The 21,491-nt window shown below is 46.8% G+C and overlaps 1 protein-coding gene across 1 annotated transcript in view; it reads right to left on the bottom strand.

Annotated features, from left to right (window-relative positions):
• Nucleotides 1-18,037: 18,037 nt before the first annotated feature.
• Nucleotides 18,038-21,491, bottom strand: part of ADCY9 (adenylate cyclase 9) — a 59,357-nt gene continuing 55,903 nt past the window's right edge. The window contains exons 9-10 of the mRNA XM_083152697.1: nucleotides 21,385-21,426; nucleotides 18,038-20,329 (exon numbers count right to left, since the gene is read on the bottom strand). Coding sequence (XP_083008823.1) covers nucleotides 19,261-20,329; nucleotides 21,385-21,426 — 1,111 coding nt within the window. The 3' untranslated portion in view covers nucleotides 18,038-19,260. The remainder of the gene's footprint in view (nucleotides 20,330-21,384; nucleotides 21,427-21,491) is intronic.

Below are 21,491 nucleotides of genomic sequence, written 5' to 3'. Positions count from 1 at the left end.
TGATGATTGAATGACGTTCCAATCGTGTCCATGTATTGTGCATGTCACTATCCTTTACAGGCATTACCTCATCCCCGTCTCCCCGTCCACAAGGAGGTTCCACTGTGTGCAGAGGGTGGATCTGTATCCCCCCTGCACCATTGGACAACATCCCAGGAACAACTATCTCTGTGCTGTGTTGTGTGTACTTACCTGTGTCTAATACTATGCTGTTGGCATCAGCCGTCTCTTCCTCCTGTGCTGGAGCCCCAGCAGCGGGTTGAGCTTTTCCCTCAAGCAGGTTAAGTGCATGGGAGACGGCCAGTGCCAACAGCTGCTCGTTTTTCTCTCGGGTTTCCTTATAAGGGGATAAGACAGGGTACAAGTTAGCAACGGATACATTATTACTCATGTCTTTCTTATGAGTCATTAACCCCTTCGGCACATATGGGGGTGGGGGAGCTGATTCTATTGCGGCAGCGGTTGCATTTTTATTGTGGCTGATTGTATCTGGTATTGCCAGACCTCTGATTCCCCATTGTTCCTGTCCTTCCTTCTGCCACAATTTAAGAATATCTATGTGCTTCATTCTCTCCTTACGACTGGAGAGTAGACATATTTCATCTTTTACTGCTGATAAGATTTCTGGATCAAAGCTACCAACACTGGGAAATTCTAACTTGCTGCCTTGTGTCATTTTTCTCCATTTATTTTGGTAAACAACTGCTCGCTCACCGTGCTTACAGCACATAATAAAAGCCGCCGATCCTTTTGGTCGGCTTGCTTCCTCCCTAACTTGCACGTTATCACAGCGTGACCCGTTATTACCCATAATTACAGGAATAAACGTTCACAGCTTAATAGATACCGGTGGGTTATTACTTGTCTGAGAGCTCCCCAAACACTTACTTCTACAGCTTCCTAGAACAGTCCCACAATCAAGCGGGTGCGAAGGATACGAGGTATGATACTCAATCACCAAGTCTTTCAACTAGCAGCGAACTTCTAGTCAACTTGCAAGGTGCGGCCTAATTTTTCCAGGGTACAACAAACTTGTTTTCTTGTACCCCCAAAAACTGGTTTTTCTAAAGTAGCTAATCGGATCACTGGGTTCCGATGTATCTTCTTGTACCCTCCTAGCGGATCAGTTCCACTGAAGGGGCAGTTCCTATGGGCACGTCGTTACGTGAACCCTGTCCTAACTGGACTGTCCTACACTGGACTACACTGCGCTTGAGTCGTGCCGTCACACACCCGTTCGCCTCAGTTATTTTTCACACTGGGCGCTAGTTACACCTTGGTCTTATGCTTATTGTTGAAATATTTCTGTACAGAAAATCTTCCCAGGCTGGTAGCTTTTCACTAGATACTTATGCAGGTATAAATCCCTTATAATAAGCTATAGGAATCTATTAAAATAATGCTTGAGTTGCTTGTTTTTGAAAAATGAACAAAAAGAAAAAAAACTTATTTTCTTTTATTAATCACCGCCTTATCCACAGTATATTACTATACTGTTTAAATAAAGCTAGTGGTTCAATACTGTTCACCTTTGAGTTCCTATGTGTGCTGCATGTGCAGTACCAATGAACAGCCACGTGTGTACGTGCGTTGTTCACAGGCCGCCGATGAATCGGCCACCCACGTGTTCTATAGTGTATTTGCAAGGTTGCGCTCGAGTTTCGCTATACGCAGTAATTGCGCCTAAATGTGGAATAAATCCCTTAACTCCGTCCGAAAGTTACGTATCAAGATGCGAAATAAATCCCGCACTTAATCCGTAAATCACGTACAAAGATGCGAAACTTTCCCGATATGGGCACGTGCGCGTGCACCTTGCGTAATACACAATAGACGCTTTACGTTACTGCAAAAGGCTCAGGACTTGTCGCCACGTGGCGGAGTCCCTGGTTTTGCAGTAACTAACAATAAACAGTTATAGTTTTGCACAGAGGGGATCCTCTATGTACTATAATAAACACAGACTCCACGTGTGCGAACCTTATCGCACGTGGTACATATACTGTAATGAACAAGCAACTCAAGACACTATACCCCGTTAAACTACTTGTGGCAGGCAGAAGTACAGTTTACTAAACACTTAATATATGCTTTAAACACGTGGCTTTCACCCATTGTACTCCGGGTTCAACGCTAGCACTTCTCAAACCCCGCACCGCCGCGGACCCGGCCTATCCAGCAATGGATAATAATACTTCCACCCTTTTGCTGGTATAGGTCGGGCCGCGCGCCTGGTACTAAGTTCCAGAATCTGAAACGGCCGGACGGACAGCCCCCAATTGTTAATGCCGATGAATTATGACCAAAGTAACAATAAGTGAAAAGCGTAGGTCACGTATTATGTCCGTAACCTGCGTACCCTTTATACCTAACTACGTGCGAACAAAACGTAGCGCAGTGTAGCGTACCTTTTATTGTGTATTTTACAACCAAGAACCAATACCTCAAACAGAGATCCCTTCGCAGTACTTCGTCTCTAATCTGCGAATATACCTTTATGGACAGTGTCCGTAATATACCTTTATCGCTAAATGCGAATAACAGACACAAACCACAGTATAGAAGTATGGAGATAAGAACTCCGTAAAAAGGTTGTATTTAAGTCCCTAATGAACAAAAGGGGGTTACAGGAATAGAAAATACAGGTTTAACAGGTAATACAATAGACTAACAATGAATACGATAATCAGGCTCTGCTAGGGGGAAGGAAACAGATACAAGACACAATCAGCCAACAATACAATAAGAATAAATACCGTGAATGTAACCGTTACCGTCTCATCAAATATGCGAAGCGCAGTCCGGTCAGAGCTCGCTATCGTTCAGGGTTGAACTATAGCCCGGTTGAAGGTCAGGGAAAGAAAGATGTGCCGAAGTGACCGAGGCAGCCCTGGGTCTCCTATCTTATAGGGTCAGAAAGGGGAGGTCAAAGGCCATTCCTATTGGTCAGAGATCGTATGTCAGGTCAGCTGTGATTGGGGGGTAAGATGATACACCTGGTTTGACTAGGTGCAGGGGAGTGAACTTTAGGAGTCCTTTGTTCGTTAGTATCGTCGGCAGGGATTGTAAACAGCTGTAGAAACCGGTTACATCTAGATTCCTTTGTTATATACTTTCAACCGAAACTGTCTTGGGAATATGGAATTATGTCCATAACTATCGGGCCGTGTCTATTGCGAAATATTCGCAATGACCGGAATACTACGCATAAGAAACGGAACGGTACTAAACATGATACAGACAGATGTATGCAGGGCTAACTAAGCTATGTGTGGCGTTCTAAACCTTTAACTACATTTTACTTAGTGTCAGTATGTATTTATGAATTTATGTGTGATAGTATGGCTACTCTTCTGGTCCACTTTGTCACACAGAATCGGGTATGGAAACTTTATTAGCGCAACTCTGCGAACCAAAATGGCGGCCATACTATCCTAAAATGGCGTGTGTGCAACTCGACTTCCACACCAGTATTATTTACTAAGTCCACTGTTGCCACTGGCAGTGTTACTGCAGTGTACCTACCTAGTAGTACAAGTACATACTAGGCTGCTATATCTTATTTAATAAAAAAATAAATAATACTTGTGCTGTGTGGGACTGTAAAAAATAATTCCATGCTGCTTGTACACTGACGTGTGCCACTGAGTGCCACTGCCAAGCAGTACCTAATAATAAAATTAATTATTATAAATTCTGCTGGTGCACTGCATAAGCTACTGGTGGTGTGTAATATAATAACTACCTTTTGTGGTGACCACTGGCAGTGCTACTGCCTGCCTGCCTGCCTGCCTACCTACCTAGTAGTTTATTTTCTCTACCTACTAGGCTGCTATATAATTAATAATTAATTGAATTATATATAGTCCACTGGTGCTGCCTGCACTGAATACTGTGAATAGAGGTTGCTAGTATTATTTACTCAGTCCACTGTTGCCACTGGCAGTGTTGCTGCCTAAGTGTACTTACCTAGTAGTACAACTACATACTAGGCTGCTATATCTAATTTAATTTAAAAAAAAATAATACTTGTGCTGTGTGGGACTGTAAAAAATAATTCCATGCTGCTTGTGCACTGACGTGTGCCACTGAGTGCCACTGCCAAGCAGTACCTAATAATAAAATGTATTATTATAAATTCTGCTGGTGCACAATACTAGTATTGCTGACGTATCTACCTGTCTTGTGCCTAGTACTGTCTTATCTACCTGTCTGGTGCCTAGTACTGCTGTATCTACCGTCTGGTCTGGGGCTCACTGCCTAATACTGCCGTATCAACCTGTCTGGTCTGGGGCTCACTGCCTAATACTGCCGTATCTACCGTCTGGTGCCTAGTACTGCCTAGTACTGCCTTATCTAACGGTCTTGTGCCTAGTACTGCAATATCTACCGTGTGGTGCCTACTACTGCCTCATCTACCTGTCTGGTCTGGTGCCCACTGCTGAGAGTCATTCGTATGAGGGACTTGTCTTTTCAATGCATACAACTGATTGCATTCCACTAATGAGAGTAATTGATTGCTGCACCAATCGCCCACTGCTCCTCGGCTGCACTGTGTAAACAGTGCACGATCAAGCCAGATAGGGGTCTTTTTGGGGCCTAGTTTTTTATACTGCCATCCTGTCTGCCGCTGCAGTGCTGGGTACACACCAAAACGATTTTGGCACAATCCCATCAATCTGGATCCAATTCAGACTGATTGGATGCAGATTGGATGCAGATTTGGTCAAAATCGTTTGGTTGGATCTGAATTGGATCCGAATCCGATCCTACCTGCTGCAGGTAGGATCTGTAAAAGACCCATTCATCTGAGGGGATCAAATCGTATGCAAATCGTATGATCCAATTTGCATACGATTTGCATATGATTTGCATACGATTTGCATCCAATCCAAATCGTTTTGGTGTGTACCCAGCATAACACTTGTGTGGCTTAGCATAGTTATCCAGCTACCTCGGTGCAACCTTTTGCCCTAAAAACAATATTGTGAGGTGTGAGGTGTTCAGAATAGACTGGAAATGAGTGGAAATTAATGTTATTGAGGTTAATATAGCGTAGGAGCAAAAAAACCACCCAAATTCTGCGATTTTAGCAGTTTTTATGCTTTTTTAACAAAAAAAATCAGAACCCAAAAAAATCCAAACACAAAACACTTATGAGGTGTTTTGCCAAAACCCATTAGAACCCAAAACCTCAAGGAAATCAGAACGCAAAACCCGAAAGTGTCCGGTGCACATCCCTACATTGTATAGTGTATAGTGGTGGCAAAGCCATGATGACACATTCATTTCTCCACGTCCACGTACTGGACATCTTTCAGAACCCCACCCCCTGTTGCGCTGACCCGGTTGCTCCCTCCCAAAGGGAGCAGCAAAAAAAGTTGTCAAGCACATCCTACTCTCTGCACCAGTCACCATTGCTGGGCACCCTCCTGTTCCCAGTGTGCTCATTTGGTACTCTCAATGCCAGTCATTATTGCTGGGTGCTCTTCACAGTTTCCGTCAGGGCCAGTCACTATTACAGGGCCATCTCCATAGTTTCTAGTGGGGCTTTGTCTTGGCTTAAAGCCTTGGACTAATGTATGGTGCCTCGGGCTAAGTGACGCCTAGTGCCTGAATGAGGTCCAGATGTACTAAGCTTCACAAGGTGATAAAGTGGAGACAAAATACCAACCAATTAACAAAAAATGACAGTAGTTGATTGGGTGGTGGTTTACTCTTCATTTTATCACTTTTTGAAGCTTATTACATCTGGGCATGAGTCTTAATGCCTGGGGTTGGCAGAGGCTTTGTGCCCTCCAGAGGCGGATTGGCCCACCGGGAAACCGGGCCGTTTCCCGGTGGGCCGGACCAGATTTCACTCTGGCTGGGCCGCTTACCTTTGTTAGAAGCGGCCGCAGCACAGCCTGGTCACAAACGGCAGCATTGCCCAAAACAAATATGGCCGCCGCCTAAATGCATATAGGCGGCGGCCATATTGGTTTTGGGCAATGCTGGATGCCGACTAGGGTTACCACCCGTCCTGCCCCGGACTATGAAATGTCCGGGAATTTGCTCCCCCTCCCGGCGCCGGGGGAAGTCAGGGAGCCTGTGTCACTCAGCGCCGCTCAGCGCCACAGCGCCGGGTAAACATAGACTGTTGCCGGCTGAAAGGAAGGGGTGAGGAGTGGACATGGAGTAGGTCCGCGACGGCGGTGACGTCATCGGCGCTGTGAGGCCCTCCCCAGCTCTGCTTGTCCACATGCACTCTGACGCTGGGAGTCGGGACCAAGGATGGAGGGCTGCAATGGGAGCTCAGATGTCCAGGAACAGCCTGCCGCCAGCATAACAAGTAATGTATTGTACACAATACACACACACACTATATATATATATATATATATATATATATATATATATATATATATATATATATGTGTGTATGTACAGTATGTGGGGGCATATGTTTGGCACTGTGGGGGCATATATGGTACTGGGGGCATACTTAGCACTGTGGGGGCATATATGTGTGGCGCTGTGGGGGAATATCTGGCACTGAGGGCATACTTAGCACTGTGGGGGAATATGATATCTGGCACTGTGGGGGATAAATGGCACTATGGGGGCATATATGTGTGGCACTGGGGGCATACCTAGCACTGTGGGGGCATATATGTGTGGCACTCTGGGGGCATATCTGGCACTGGGGAGTCCGGACAGGTGGTGTTCCCGGACTATTCAATGTCCGGGAACAGGCAGTCAGGCAGGCGCAGCCGTGCATGGACCACACCCAGGTTCGCCGCCAGGTGTTCAGCGGTAGCTCGACTGAGCTCCGACGTGTTGCGGTCCTCACTTGGCGGCAGTGACCTCCTGCCGCTCAGCTGTCGTGTAGCATTTCCTCGCTTGGCAGCAGGAGGTCACTCTCTTGCTGAGTGAGGTGACTTCCACAGCGCAAGATTTTGCGCCTTCTCCGTTGCCGCATGCTGTACTCATTTGTCGCCGCCATCGCCGCTGATCCAATTGGGCCTCCTGTATCTGGTAAACTTTCTTTTTTTTTTTTAAACCGTGTTTGTGCTGGCTATTTGTGCAGTGCGCATCTGCTTTGTGAAGTGCGCAGTAGTTCAATTTGCCTTTGACTCCAACCTGTGGGGCATATGTATAATGGGCATCATGTGTGTGGCATATGTATAATGAGCATCAAGGTGTGGGGCATATGTATAATGGAGCATCGTAGTGCGGGGCATAATGTGTAATGGGCATCACTGTGTGTTGAGTAATGGGCATCACGATGTGTGGCATAATGTGTAATGGGAATTACAGTGTTTGGTATAGTGTGTAATGGGCATTATAGCGTGTTGCGTGTGAATTACGGTGTGTTGCATAACATGTAATGGGTATTATGGCACGTGGTATAATATGTAATGGGTGTGTGATGTGTAGCAAGCATAACGGTGTAAATTTTTGGTGCGCGCCTTCGGCGCGCACTATCCCTGTTGTCCTTAGTTTTAAACAATTGTTGAGCCCTGGCATAACTCGTAATGGGCATCATGGCCTCTGGTGTGCACTGTCACTGTTGTCCTTCTTTTATGAAAAATTGTTGAGCCCTGGCATAATGTGTAATAGGCACTATGGCATGTGGTATAATATGGATGTGTGACGTGTAATAGGCATTATAGGGCAAATTTTTGGTGCGCGCCTTCGGCGTAACATGTAATGGGCATCACGGTGTGTGCCATAATGTATAATGGGTATCAGTGTGTGGCATAACGTGTAATGGGCATTACAGTGTGTGACATAACGTGTATGTGGTATTACTGTGTGCGAAATCAAGAATAGATTTGAAGCAAATGTAAAAAAAAATAAATAAGGTGGGTCAAGGGGCAGGCTGTGGGTGTGGGTGAGCTACTAGCCATGCCCCCCAGAGGCGAAAATGGGGCGTGACCTTGTTGAAATAGGCCACGCCCCATACCAATAGGCCACACCCCTTAAAAAAACTGGCGCGCCTCCGGCGCGCAAAAGTTAGCCCCCCATCCCCCCTAGGGCTGCTTCAAATTATTTCCCGGGCTGCTTTTAATTCCCAATCCGCCCCTGGTGCCCTCTGACCTAGTTGAGGCCTAATTCCATGGCCTTGTTCCTGGGCCTAGTTTGGGCCTAGTTGAGGCCTAGTTCCTGGGCCTAGTTGATGCCTAGCTCCTGTGCCTAGTTGAGTCCTAGTTCCTAAGCCTGGTTGAGGCCTAGTTGATGCCTAGCTCCTGTGCCTAGTTGAGTCCTAGTTCCTAAGCCTGGTTGAGGCCTAGTTGATGCCTAGCTCCTGGGCCTAGTTGAGTCCTAGTTCCTACGCCTGGTTGAGGCCTAGTTCCTGGGATTAGTGGAAACAGAGGGATGGGAGGCTAGGGCTCTGCATTCACTGCCAGAGTGAGATAAGAACTATGGCCTGGACATGATTGATACCGAGACCCACGGTTTAATTGGCTCTTAATGGCTCGTGCCTCCTACCAATAATTCCCCAATGAGCCTAGAAGGTTGTTTGCATCACTATGTATATTCAGGAGAGTGTCCAGAGGGGGGGATCAAGCTTATGGGGATGGGGCCCTCGGGTGCTCATCCTATGTGTCATGATGCAGCAAATCAAGTGTCTGTGGAGAGGTGGCAGGTCTAAAACAGCGCAGTTCTCATTTGGGACATATTGGTTACCCCTCTGCATGGACAATTTACAGCATTATGCCGCCCATATAGTTCAATAGGAAGCGAGCGTGATGGTTGCGGGTCACCTAATCTTCCCAAGGTGTATCTATCCGCTTCCCACAGTCCTCGTGCAAGTTTCTGTATTGATGAGGATGATGACCAATACTTTCTTTTGCTGAATATAGCTATACAGAAGATACTCTGGGTACATGAAACTCAAAATACAGCCACATATTTACCCTAAAATCAGGATGTAGATATGTATGCTTACAGTAGTAACTGGTAGGCCAATTGCTGTATGGTACAAATCTATGGTATAAATGATGCAATAGTGACCTCTTGTGGCGGAAAGCTATGATTGTCCAAGTGCAAAAGTGCATAATGTAGACCTGTAAAGATTTCCCAGAATAATGGTATCTCCGCGCCCGCTGCATCGTAGCACGTCCTAACACGGATTCAGATGTACAAATGTCACACATCTAACTGATTAGTGGAAGCTATGGTGCTTGTGTCGCCCACTGGCGAAAACATGCAAAATACTTACACAAGGTTTTAAAAAGCCAAAAGTGCAAAACTATAGGGCAGATGGCATAACTTTAATTTCTTCTTATGCACTTACAAGGCACTTTTGATTAAAAGTGCATCACAAAACGTGTTGGTCTCCAAGGTTTTCATATATTAGACCAAGTTCCTAGAAAGGCTGAAGAAACTGAAGATAGTGCAAATACCGTTTTTGTAAAGTTAAAAACACACAATTTATTCATTACACTCATTACACTCACATTAAAATATAGAAAAAAAGCATATCACCCAATCGGGTAATGGAGCTCCAAGGACAAAGAGTTCACCCAGACGGCCTGTTCGGGTCAGCAAACAGTACTCCTATCCTCGGCGTGCTCCAGGGTCCGCTCGGTGGCGGCGGTCAGCTTTAGCGCGCTTTTGGGCAACAACTGTCCACCCTCAGAAGCTTCTCACCTTGGGCCTATGACACATTCCTGCCACCCCCATCTCACTTTGGGCCTATGACACCTTCCTGCCACCCGCGTCAAACCTTGGGCCTATGACACCTTCCTGCCACCCGCATCTCACCTTGGGTCTTTGACACATTACCGCCACCCGCATCTTGCCTAGGGCCTATGACACCTTCCTGCCACCCGCATCTCACCTTGGGTCTTTGACACATTACCGCCACCCGCATCTTGCCTAGGGCCTATGACACATTCCTGTCACCCGCATCTCACCTTGGGTCTTTGACACATTACCGCCACCCGCATCTTGCCTAGGGCCTATGACACCTTCCTGCCACCCGCATCTCACCTTGGTTCTTTGACACATTACTGCCACCCGCATAGGGTTGCCACCTCACTCTACATGGATTCCTGGAGATTTCCCCCCACGAGTAATGATGCGTGTGCCGGGGCGCGCTCCCGAAAAGGGGGCATGGTCTATTCGAACGTGGGTGTGGCCTATTTAAGAGGGCGTGATTTATTAAAAAAGGTGTGTAACTACGATTTTTTTTTACCATAAAGATAAAAATGCTTGGGGGCAGGGCAGGCAGGGTCGAGCCGTGGAGCCTGACAGTGGCAGGCAGCCAACAGTCAACTCACCAGGCAGTCTTCGTCATGGGTGGGCCAGGGCCTGGCACCAGCAGGCGGACACAGCAGCAGCCAGCAACGCAGGACGGAGGCAGGGCATGCTGGGACTCGAGTCTCATGTCCACTGACTGTGCCAAGTGCACATGGGTGTCTTACTCCAAGTCCTAGGAGCACAGTCAGCAGCGGGCGGAGTCAGCGTGCCGAGGCAGGCGCTTGAGTATCTACACACGTCGCAGGCAGGGCGGGCGGCTGGCTCTGCAGTTACTCGCGAGATGATGACATCATCGTCTCGCGAGTGCGCCTATCAGGCTGCAGAGGCAGGCCTGACAGGCGCAATGAGCGCCATGACATCGTCTGGCATCTGGGGACAGGGGAGAGCCGGCGAATAGGCCAGGAGGCTTTTCCAGACACCCGGAATCCGGGAGACTGGAAAAATCTCCTGGAGTGTTGCCACCAAAATCGGGAGATTCCCCGGAAAAACGGGAGAGGTGGCAACCCTACACCCACATCTTGCCTTGGGCCTATGACACTTTCCTGCCACCCGCATCTCACCTTGGGTCTATGACACCTTCCGACCACCAACATCTCACCTTAGACATATGACACATTCCTGCCATCAGGGCCGTCTATTCGTATGGGCTTGATGGGCACTTGCCCAGGGGCCCCAGGTGTATAAGGGCCCTATGCTGATAGCTGAGGGGCTCCTTTTTCCAGGGATTCCAGAATTTTGAAAATCGGCCCTGGGGAACTGGAGATATCCAACTTCAAAGCAGCAGTCCACATCCGATCTTGCAATTAATTGCAATTCCCAGTCGTATTTTTCAGGTTCTCTCTTGCTTAGAGTTTTTCTGAGAGTATATTCCAAAAGTTGGGACTCTCCCCTTTCTGCCAACACTAGCGGCTTGTCTCTATCATGCCCAGAACCAGAGATATCAGCCTTCCAGCAGCCGGTCCCTGCTCCAGCTCCAAACATCTGGTGTACAGTTTTATATTTTTGTCAATGGATTGCTCTGGCTCCTGGTCTCTGACCCCCAAGTCCCCAGCACCTCCTGAAAGTTGGGACTCTAGGGGTGAGATTTAATAGGATGAGAGATTCAGAAAGTGAGAGATTTGGTGAGAAATCTCCATTTTTTTTTAAAGTGGCAATCATTTACACTGCAAAATCTAACTGGTTTTGCAGTGTAAATGATTGCCGCTTTAAAAAAACTGGAGATTTCTCACCAAATCTCTCAATTTCTGAATCTCTCATCCTATTAAATCTCACCCTATGTTTTTATACTATTGAAGGCTAAGAAATCTATTTCCAGATAATGGTGATATCTGCAGTCAAACACGCTGCCCTTCCACCAGAAAATGACGAATATTAAGCCCACTCCATTATCCAACCCTCCTCTGCGTATAAAACACCCCCTACCTCCCTGGAAGTCATTTACAAGGGACCCTTCATTCAGCTCAGTGCCCCCTTCCACACGTTAGTGTTCTCCCTCCCACCACCTGTGCGGTATAGGAGTAATTAGCAGAAGTTACTGCTCCAGGTCCTACATATTGAATGGAAGATACAGCACCCCCTGTCACCCGTGGGACATCAAAGCTGCCCCTAGGAGTGGAGAGTGGGTAAGGGCCCCAGTGCAAGGGCCCATAGCCCTGCCTGCCATCCACCTCTCACCTTAGGCCTATGATACCTTCTTGCCACCTGCATCTCACCTTAGGCCTATGACACTTTCCTGCCATCCACCTCTCAATTTAGAGCCAGTGAAACAGTTTGGGAACATTTGATTGGAAAGAATTATAAGCCCTCACACAGTGCAAACAAGTAACAATCCCACCTGATGATATACATACATGACTGAAAGGCACAGGCGGAACCTAGAAAGTTCCAGGACTGCACATATGTTTACAATGCAGATCTATGTGTAGGTTGATTTGCCAGCTGCATGCCATGGAATCTGGATGACACTTATCTCTCAGATAAGGTATAAGGCGATCCGCACATTTATCATGTCATGATATCTAGAAATCAGTTGCAGCGAGGGAGGAAGCGTGCCGGCACGCTCCAAGGAACTTCAGTGTTCCAGGTCCATCTACAATGTAAGAAAATGTTCCTTAGTAAATACTGATAGAAATAGCGCAGTGAGATGTAACTAAACAAGTGAGAACAGAAAAACGGATTACAGACATCAGCCATCTGTCTCGCTGGCACGTTCCGCGCAGGGGTACTGCCACCCTGGATGGGCACTGTTCTCTGCTTATAATCCTTCTAAATAGTTTTACTGCTTCTTGACTCACTATTTATATAACATTCCATAGCGGAATGTGGGGGAGATGTATCAAACCTCACTCACACTATTTATATAACGGTCCATAACGGAATGTGGGGGAGATGTATCAAACCTCACTCACACTATTTATATAACGGTCCATAACGGAATGTGGGGGAGATGTATCAAACCTCTCTCACACTATTTATATAACATTCCATAGCGGAATGTGGGGGAGATGTATCAAACCTCGCTCACACTATTTATATAACGGTCCATAACAGAATGTGGGGGAGATGTATCAAACCTCGCTCACACTATTTATATAACATTCCATAGCGGAATGTGGGGGAGATGTATCAAACCTCCCTCACACTATTTATATAACATTCCATAGCGGAATGTGGGGGAGATGTATCAAACCTCGCTCACACTATTTATATAACGGTCCATAACAGAATGTGGGGGAGATGTATCAAACCTCTCTCTCACACTATATGACATTCCATAGAGGAATGTGGGGGAGATGTATCAAACCTCGCTCAGACTATTTATATAACGTTCCATAACGGAATGTGGGGAAGATGTATCAAACCTCTCTCACACTATTTATATAACGTTCCATAACGGAATGTGGGGGAGATGTCTCAAACCTTTCTCACTATTTATATAATGTTTCATACCGGTATGTGGGGGAGATGTATCAAACCTTTCTCACTATTTATATGATGTTTCATACCGGTATGTGGGGGAGATGTATCAAACCACTCTCTCTAACACTATTTATATAACATTCCATATCGGAATGTGGGGGGAGATGTATCAAACCACTCTAACACTATTATATAACATTCGATAACGGAATGTAGGGGAGATGTATCAAACCACTTTCTCTCGCACATTATTTATTTAACGTTCCATAACAGAATGTGGGGGAGATGTATCAAACCTCTCTCACACACTATTTATATAACGTACCATAGTGTAATGTGGGGGAGATGTATCAAACCTCTCTCTCTCACACATTATTTATATAACATTCCATAGCGGAATGTGGGGGAGATGTATCAAACCTCTCTCACTATATATATAACGTTCCATAACGGTATGTGGGGGAGATGTATCAAACCACTCTCTCTTACACTAGTTACAGTATATAACATTCCATCCCACAGTGTGGGAGGGAACTGTATCAAACCACTCTCTTTCTCTCTCACACTATTTATATAATGTTTTATAATGGAATGTGGGGGAGATGTATCAAACCACTCTCTCACACATACTATTTATATAACATTCCATAACGGATTGTGGGGGGAGATGTATCAAACCTCTCTTACACTATTTTTAGAATGTTCCACAATGGACTGTGGGGGAGATGTATCAAACCACTCTCTCTCTCGCACATTATTTATATAACGTTCCATAACGGAATGTGGGGGAGATGTATCAAACCTCTCTCTCTCTCTCTCGCACATTATTTATTTAACGTTCCATAACGGAATGTGGGGGAGATGTATCAAACGTATCAAAAGAGAGAGGAAAAAGTACAAAACAATCAGCTCCCAGCAGCACACCACCCAACTGTCCCGCTAATTGGAGACGGTCCTGCTGTTGCTCCCATAGGTGTGTGTGTGTGTGTGGGGGCAAGTGGGAGAACCAGAGCTAAGCTGCTCAGGGAATGCCCCCAAATTGATGAAAGCAGGTGTAGCATTTATTAGCCCCTCCCCCTACACATGTGACTCCACCCCCTTCGTATGTGTCTCCGACCCTTTTCGTGAACAGGCGTGCCATACGGCTCTGTAGATCATCTTGAAGATGTGAGGTATGTGTAACTGTCATTGCTCACACCTGTGACATGTCAGCTAGAAGCTGACTGATGAGTACTTTATCTCTCTCTTTCTATACCAGGCTTATTAAGGCTGGAGCTGACGTCACACACCCTCCCTGAAAACACTTGGCGTTTCTTCCTGCCACCCCCAGAAAATGGACGGGTACTACCCCCAAACTCCGGCTTCCTGTCAAAGTGCGATGGGCATGCAAATTAAAAAAAAGTACAGTCATTTGCTAATCAATCGCCGCACAAATTTGCACACCTGCGATCAGGTCTGATTGTGATTGATAAGTAGGGTGATGCATGTACCAGTAGAGGAGTCTCTGACAGCCCTTGTTAGTTGCAGCACTGCGGAAGGCGTCACAGCCGCGCACACACCAGAACACCACAATCGCTCAGGAAATAACCCAGACACCAAACTGTACTGAATGCGTTTATTTTGGCTTTGCAGGTTGTTCTGCAGAACAGAGTATATCGCGCAGCAGGAGCATTCGGTCACCGCAGAAATCTGAGCGAGATGCGAGACCTGGGGAGGAGGGAGGGTCACAACAACCTGGGAACAGCCAGCAAATGCCCTTCTATAAATCAGGCACTACAGCTTCCTTAGTGCACAGACTCTTCCCCTGTGTACATATAGATCTACAAGTGTATGGGTATATACATATCACTGTCTGTATCACATCACATCGGTGCATTCATCCACTGAAAATACTGTATGCACATAAGGTATATATATATATATACATACACATAGCATGTCTCCTAGCAACGGACGCCTCCTGTGGAAATCCCGATGACGTCAGACGGCTTGTCTGAATCAGGTGACCAGACAGGAAGTCAGGGCTTGGAGGAGTGAGTGACGGAGAGGGCAGCGCGAGGTTGATCCCGGTCCACGTTGTTAAAGTGTAAAAGTGCTTTTGTCATTATTTGTGTTCAAACCTTGATAACGGATTAAAATCCGAAACGTCGGTACCCTTGTGTTGTCTGACCTTCTTTCCAAAGTCTGTGCGAGTGCCATCTGCTCCCCACATCTATATATACACATATATATATATATATATCTGTGTTTCCTACTGTTCTAGTCTTTCAGCAGCACTCTGGGGCTTGAGTGTGACATCATCAAGCCCCGCCCCCGGGACGTAAACTAACCCGATTTGATAGAGGGGGCAGGGCTAAAATCACGCAATTATGACATTAAAGCTCCGCCCCCTCCCCGGAGACACGCAGATTGTGGTATTTAAATGCCGCAGTCGGGGGGAGGATGCCGCGATCGGGCGGGCCCCAGAATCCAGGACGGTTGCCCACCTTTCCCTGGGGCCGGGAGGGGGACTTGATTTTCGTGAGCTTCCCAGCCATTCCGGGATGGTAGGCCACCCTTGTATAGATATAGATATAGAGAGAGAGAGACATGAAGTAGTGGCACTCCTCAGACTGGCTTAAATATTTAAAATTCCTTTATTGTCGCCCGACTGCGTTTCGGGGAAGAGTTCCCCCGTTTTCAAGGGCACAGGATACAAACTGACATACTATACAATCAACATTTAGACAGGTGGAACAATGTTGATTGTATAGTATGTCAGTTTGTATCCTGTGCCCTTGAAAACGGGGGAACTCTTCCCCGAAACGCCGTCGGGCGACAATAAAGGAATTTTAAATATTTAAGTCAGTCTGAGGAGTGCCACTACTTCACGTCTCTACATGGATCCCCTCACCAGGGAAATCGGGATGGCACCCCAGCAAGCTAATTTAGGGTAACATGGAGTGTCGGATACCAACTTCTATATATATATATATATATATATATATATATATATCTGGCTGCCTTTTAGCATTGTTTTTCAATTACACGTTTTGAACCAAGTCCCTGGAGTGCCTGCTTTTCTTTCTAACGATCTACCCATTGCTTAGCCGAGCACCAGGGCGGCTGACTTTGATAGGAGAGTGCCATGCCAGTCCGTCTACCCACTATATATATATATATATATATATATATATATGCACACACACACCACACCCATGCTAACTTTTAGAGATGAAGGGGGAAATTTACTAAGGTTGGAGTTCTATGTCACATGGGATGTTGCTATGGGCAACCAATCAGATGCTATCAATTATCCTCTAGAAGGTGCTAAATAAATAAGGGGCCGATTCTGGATCACTCATAGTGATCTGAATTCGGCCCCTGCCCCGATGGGTTTGCTCATGCGCATTTCTGCACATGTGCAAACCAGGACAGCGAACGGCCTCGTCACATGACGTCAGACGCCCGCCCAGTCTTCCTCCTAGCGCCCGAAAATAACAGTCAGTTGAGACATCATGGTCAGCGAACTTCGCAACTTACCGAGCCAACCAGAATAAGGCCCTGATCCGTTACCCATAGCAACATGCCGTGTGAAATAGAACGCCCATCTTAGTAAATTTCCCCCCCGATATAGCCAAATTGGGGTGTGGATCATTAGGTCAACAGTGGACATTGACAAAAGGTCAGCATTGAAATGGTGGACACGAGGGGAGGTCGACATGAGTCTATGTCAAAATCTGCTGACACCGTATAGGTGTACCCTGTCCTCTCACAATGTTCTCCCTCTATGGCCACTTGGAGCGTAAACTAAGAACAAGTCAGTTAAAAAAATCATGAAAAACTTATGTGACCTTTTCTTGTGTCAACGATTAACCCGTCGACCTTTTGTCAATGTCCACCTTTTTCATGCATCGACTGAATACCGCGAAATTGCATTGTGGATTAGGTGGCAGAGGCCTTGGGGAGCAACTGTGACTTGTCCTCTTTGTCGTCGCTGTGACTGTACCACCCACTGCTGACCCCACACTGCTGACCTCACACTGCTGACCCTACACAGCTTTCTGGTAAACATTGTCACATGGAAAATAAATAGAGGCACCGTCAGCACCTTGTCTATGACCTAAACGCTAAATCTTGGCCCTATAAATAACATATGTTATGTATGTACACAGGTATATATATTTTTTTTTGCAGTTCAAGGGATACTGTACACATAAGCCCACACCTACACAGAAGTACTTGGAAGATGTCAATCACCCATCCTCTGCCATGGCAATCTAGTTATACCTAGTCCTATATACCGATTAAAGGGAAAGTTTCAGCTTTATAAGATGGCCTATGGGTAATAACGCCATTTACTAGGCCGCAATGGAGGACTCCGCCGGTGGATGATCTGCTTCAGTGACCAATCGGATTCTAGTTGCTGTTTATTTGGGCCAGTAGCTGATTAGTTGCCCTGGTCCTGTCGGTGGTGGGGGCGATTCCCCTTAGCAGTTTCCCGGTCCACATCACATGATGTAATAACGATGTGCGCAGTCGGGTATACACATTAGACCATAGGCACGATTTGTCGTTCCGATACAGCAAATTGTGCCGAAATCGCTCTACCCAGCCTAAAGTGATCTACCATCTTGTCTTGTTCTGAAACCCTGATGGATGCGGTAATGGCTCAAAGGACGGCCATGTGCAGTAACCGACTTTACCCAGACCCCGGTATCTCTCCACACACTTTGGCAAATCTCTCTTTATATCATTTTACGCTGAGAGACTGTGGTACTACTATATACCATTCAGGAGGCAGGGAGAGGTTACAAGCCCAGTGAAGTGCGGCCTGACCTCTGCGTGTGTGTGTGTGTGTGTGTGTGTGTGTGGGGGGGGGGGGGGGGGGGGGGGGGGGTTTGATAACTGTGCCAACCTCTACTTTTTCAGTCAACTCAAAACTTTTGGATTTCAGTAGACTAAACCATTCTCCGGGACATCACACCACTTATTACCCATGGCAAAGATGTATGGTGTGACATGGGGCGATATCGTTAGAAGTGATACTTCCCATTTAACGGACTTCTCTCTGCAAACAATATGGCCGCCATCCTCTTCTGAGGGAAGCTTTGTCTTATAGCTAGAGAGGTATCTTATTACATTGTTCTGCTGTGGCAACAAGAAGGTTAGAGAAGCATCTGAGATACCCTCAGGGGTATCAGGACACACACAAACTAAGATTGAATTTTTGTTTTCCACAATACCCTTAAAACTAAGGAGGCAGCACACCTATAACGGACCTGGTAGGCAGCTAGAGTGTTACTGAAAGCACGTTACAATCGCATCGTCTTAAAATAGAAACAAAATGACTCACTAACCATTTCCCCATTGGTAAAAAAACCAAATCCCTTTCACGCCCCCTCCCCCCCCCAAAAAAATCACTTGTTTGCTGTGGTGGAAAGCATTCCGGGGAGGTGCATGCTTTTGGCAAGTATTGGCGAGAATTGCTTCAAGGTGTCACTGTCTTCTCACATGGGCAGGAGATACCCAGAGAGCGGAAGGCACTTAGTTCAATCCTCAGTATGGCTGAAGAAGGTTGGTGAAAAGAGGAGGCTTGAGATGGGGTAAGAGAATGGTCTTCCCATTTGTCCAGTGCCTGGGCCACCCGTCAGAGGTAATCTGCCAGGAGGAGGTGGCATGCCTGTATTTGGAGTATTTATAAACCTGGCACGTGAAGGGCAATGCGGCCACCATGAGACAAAATGGAGGCTGCAACAGAGTTGGAGACTCAACCTTGCTACCAAACCGTGGATAGGAAGTACAGTAGGAAGAGACACCCCACTAGTATACATGGGAGCCTCCAATTTACCATAAACATGTAGAACTTACTCATAACACAGAGGCCCACCAGCACATAACGTGGAGAATTAAGAGCCATCTATATAGATAACCATTGTAAGCCACCTCACCATATGACTGAGCCATGGAATGATGGAGTGATCTCTTTAGTACAGAAAGAAAGGTCCATGAGCGGTGGAGTGGAGAGCATAACTGCTCTAGTGGGCCAACAGTCTAGTTCATTGCTGGTGGCACCCACAAGCTATACGGTCCTTCTCCAGACCACCCGTCTCACCGTGCTCCTCCATCTCGCCCCCTGTCCTCTGGTTTCTCCCGCTTGCGTCCTGTTTCCCCAACTCCTGCTTCTACTGCCCCTTTCCCTCCGGTCACCAGACTGCTAATTTCATCTGTGGGTGAGCGACCAATGCTGCCATCCACCTGTACCCGGATATCCGGAGAGATAGAGAGCTGATGATGGGGTACTAGGCCCCCGTTGTCCGTACACTTTGGGTATAGGTACGTTTTCATCTGTCCTTTTCCCTTGACATTGACCGTCCCTCTGTAGTCAAAGTCATAGCCCATTTTTACTAGCACCCTATAGCTTTCCTCACTCGCCTGAATGCGGCACTCCACACCCGTTGTGTCCATTCTGCTAGCAATGTTCACCGTGTCCCCCCAGATGTCATAAAGCAACTTGGTAGTCCCGATAACGCCAGCGGTCAGTGGCCCGTGGTTGAACCCAATGCGGAGCTTGAAATTGAACCAAAGCATGTTGTTGTTGAAATCGTCCACCACACTCATCATTTCCTTGGCAAACTCAAACAAGGTCTGCAGGTGGCGGTGAGGTTGGCTGCTGTCCTGGCACTGAGATGGGTTGAGCCCAGAGGCAGCCATGTATGTGGCTCCAATGGTTTTGATCTTCTCAATGCAGGAGTAATGCGGCTTGCTGAGGAGCTCGTCAAAGTCCCCAATGAGCTCATTGAGAACACGGTAGCACTCTTTACCACCCTCGTAGTTCTCTTCATAGAATTCACTGAAGTTGACTATACTGGCAAATATGACACCAGCATCATCGTGGTTTTTGGAATAGCTCTGAGAGACCTTCAGTTGCTCAGCCACGTGATAAGGGATGATGTTTCGAAGAAGCCAGTCGGCCTGATCTCGCATACTCTGAATTTTGGTACGGTGAAGGTCGGCCTCCACGTCACCGTGGTAGTGCAAACGGTAACTGACTTCGAACTCTCGATTCAAGAACCAAACCAGCAGAAGGAGGAGGAAATAGGCCACGGCTAGCTCCTGCCCAAGCTGTGAAGATGGCTTACTGCCAAAGCCTAGGATATCAGAGGAAGGAGATGGAGAGCTGGAAGGAGACGAGACATTAGACATTAGGTATGTAATTATGATTCATCATACTTTAAACATCAGTTACTAGGGGGGAGAATTGTCACATTAGTCACCGGGATGGGGTCTACGTTATACACATGTCCCCAGTACAGGGTTTGCTTTGTACAGGTGTCGCCAACGCAGGGTCTGCTTTGTACAGGTCACTGAAATGGGGTCTAATTTGTGCATGTGTCCCCAGTACAGTTTAGTATCATCTACAAAAATGGACACTTTGCTCCTTAGACCATCTCCTTGGTCATTAATAAAAATATAAAAAAGTACCTTGTGGCGCCCCACTTAAGACTTTTCATTTAAAAAATCATCCATTTTATGCAAATCTCTTCAGATGGCACATCGGGTGCTGGAAGAGGACGGGCAGAGGGTGGTGGCAGGAGTGATAAAAACACTGACCAGCCCTCTGATTGGCTTAGAGAGCTCAGCCAATCAGAAGGCTGCCCAGGGTTTTAAACAATTCTGCCACCACCGCTGACCTCCGCTGCCCGCTAGCACTACTGTGGAGGCTGAATTGTTTAAACACTGGGCAGAGGGCTGCCCAGTGTTTTAAACACTTCTGCCGCCACCGCTAGCGCCATGTCGCCCTCGGCCTGCCATCTCCTACGCTGCCAGCGGTCCCTCCAGCCGCCTCTCCCCTAACCCCACGCTGCTGAAAGCGTTCCCTCCGCCCCCCACCCGCAGATTGCATTAGAGGGATCACATGTGGTTAAAAACCGCATGCGATCACTCCTGCAATTCGATAGATATTATGTGCAGCACATAACATCTGCCGACGAGACATTCAATGGCGTGCCCGCGCATCGCGTCGAAACGCCCCTTAAAAATGCATACAATCATTCTATTTATCGGCCAGATGTGGTAGAAATCTAATGATTGCATGCAATATCTCACAAGTGTATGGGCAGCATAAAACTTAGCAGTATCCGCCCGTTAGTAAATATACATCCTGGCGTAAGTTTCCCGAGCTGCGATTATGTCCCCATAAGAACGTCCATATGTTTCTCTATATCACTTTACCTGTAATTAGTTTCCATGTCAGACTCTGGTATTACTGGCGCTCTAGGAAAGAAAGACAAAACAATTAACATTATTTAAGATGAATAAAGCAGTTCCTGCATTGTCCC

The sequence above is a fragment of the Crinia signifera genome, chromosome 7, assembly GCF_055691185.1.
Source record: "Crinia signifera chromosome 7, ASM5569118v1, whole genome shotgun sequence".
In the NCBI taxonomy this organism is placed as follows: Eukaryota; Metazoa; Chordata; class Amphibia; order Anura; family Myobatrachidae; genus Crinia; species Crinia signifera.
The sequence above is the reverse complement of the archived record's forward strand: the minus strand, read 5'-3'. Positions and strand labels throughout refer to the sequence as shown.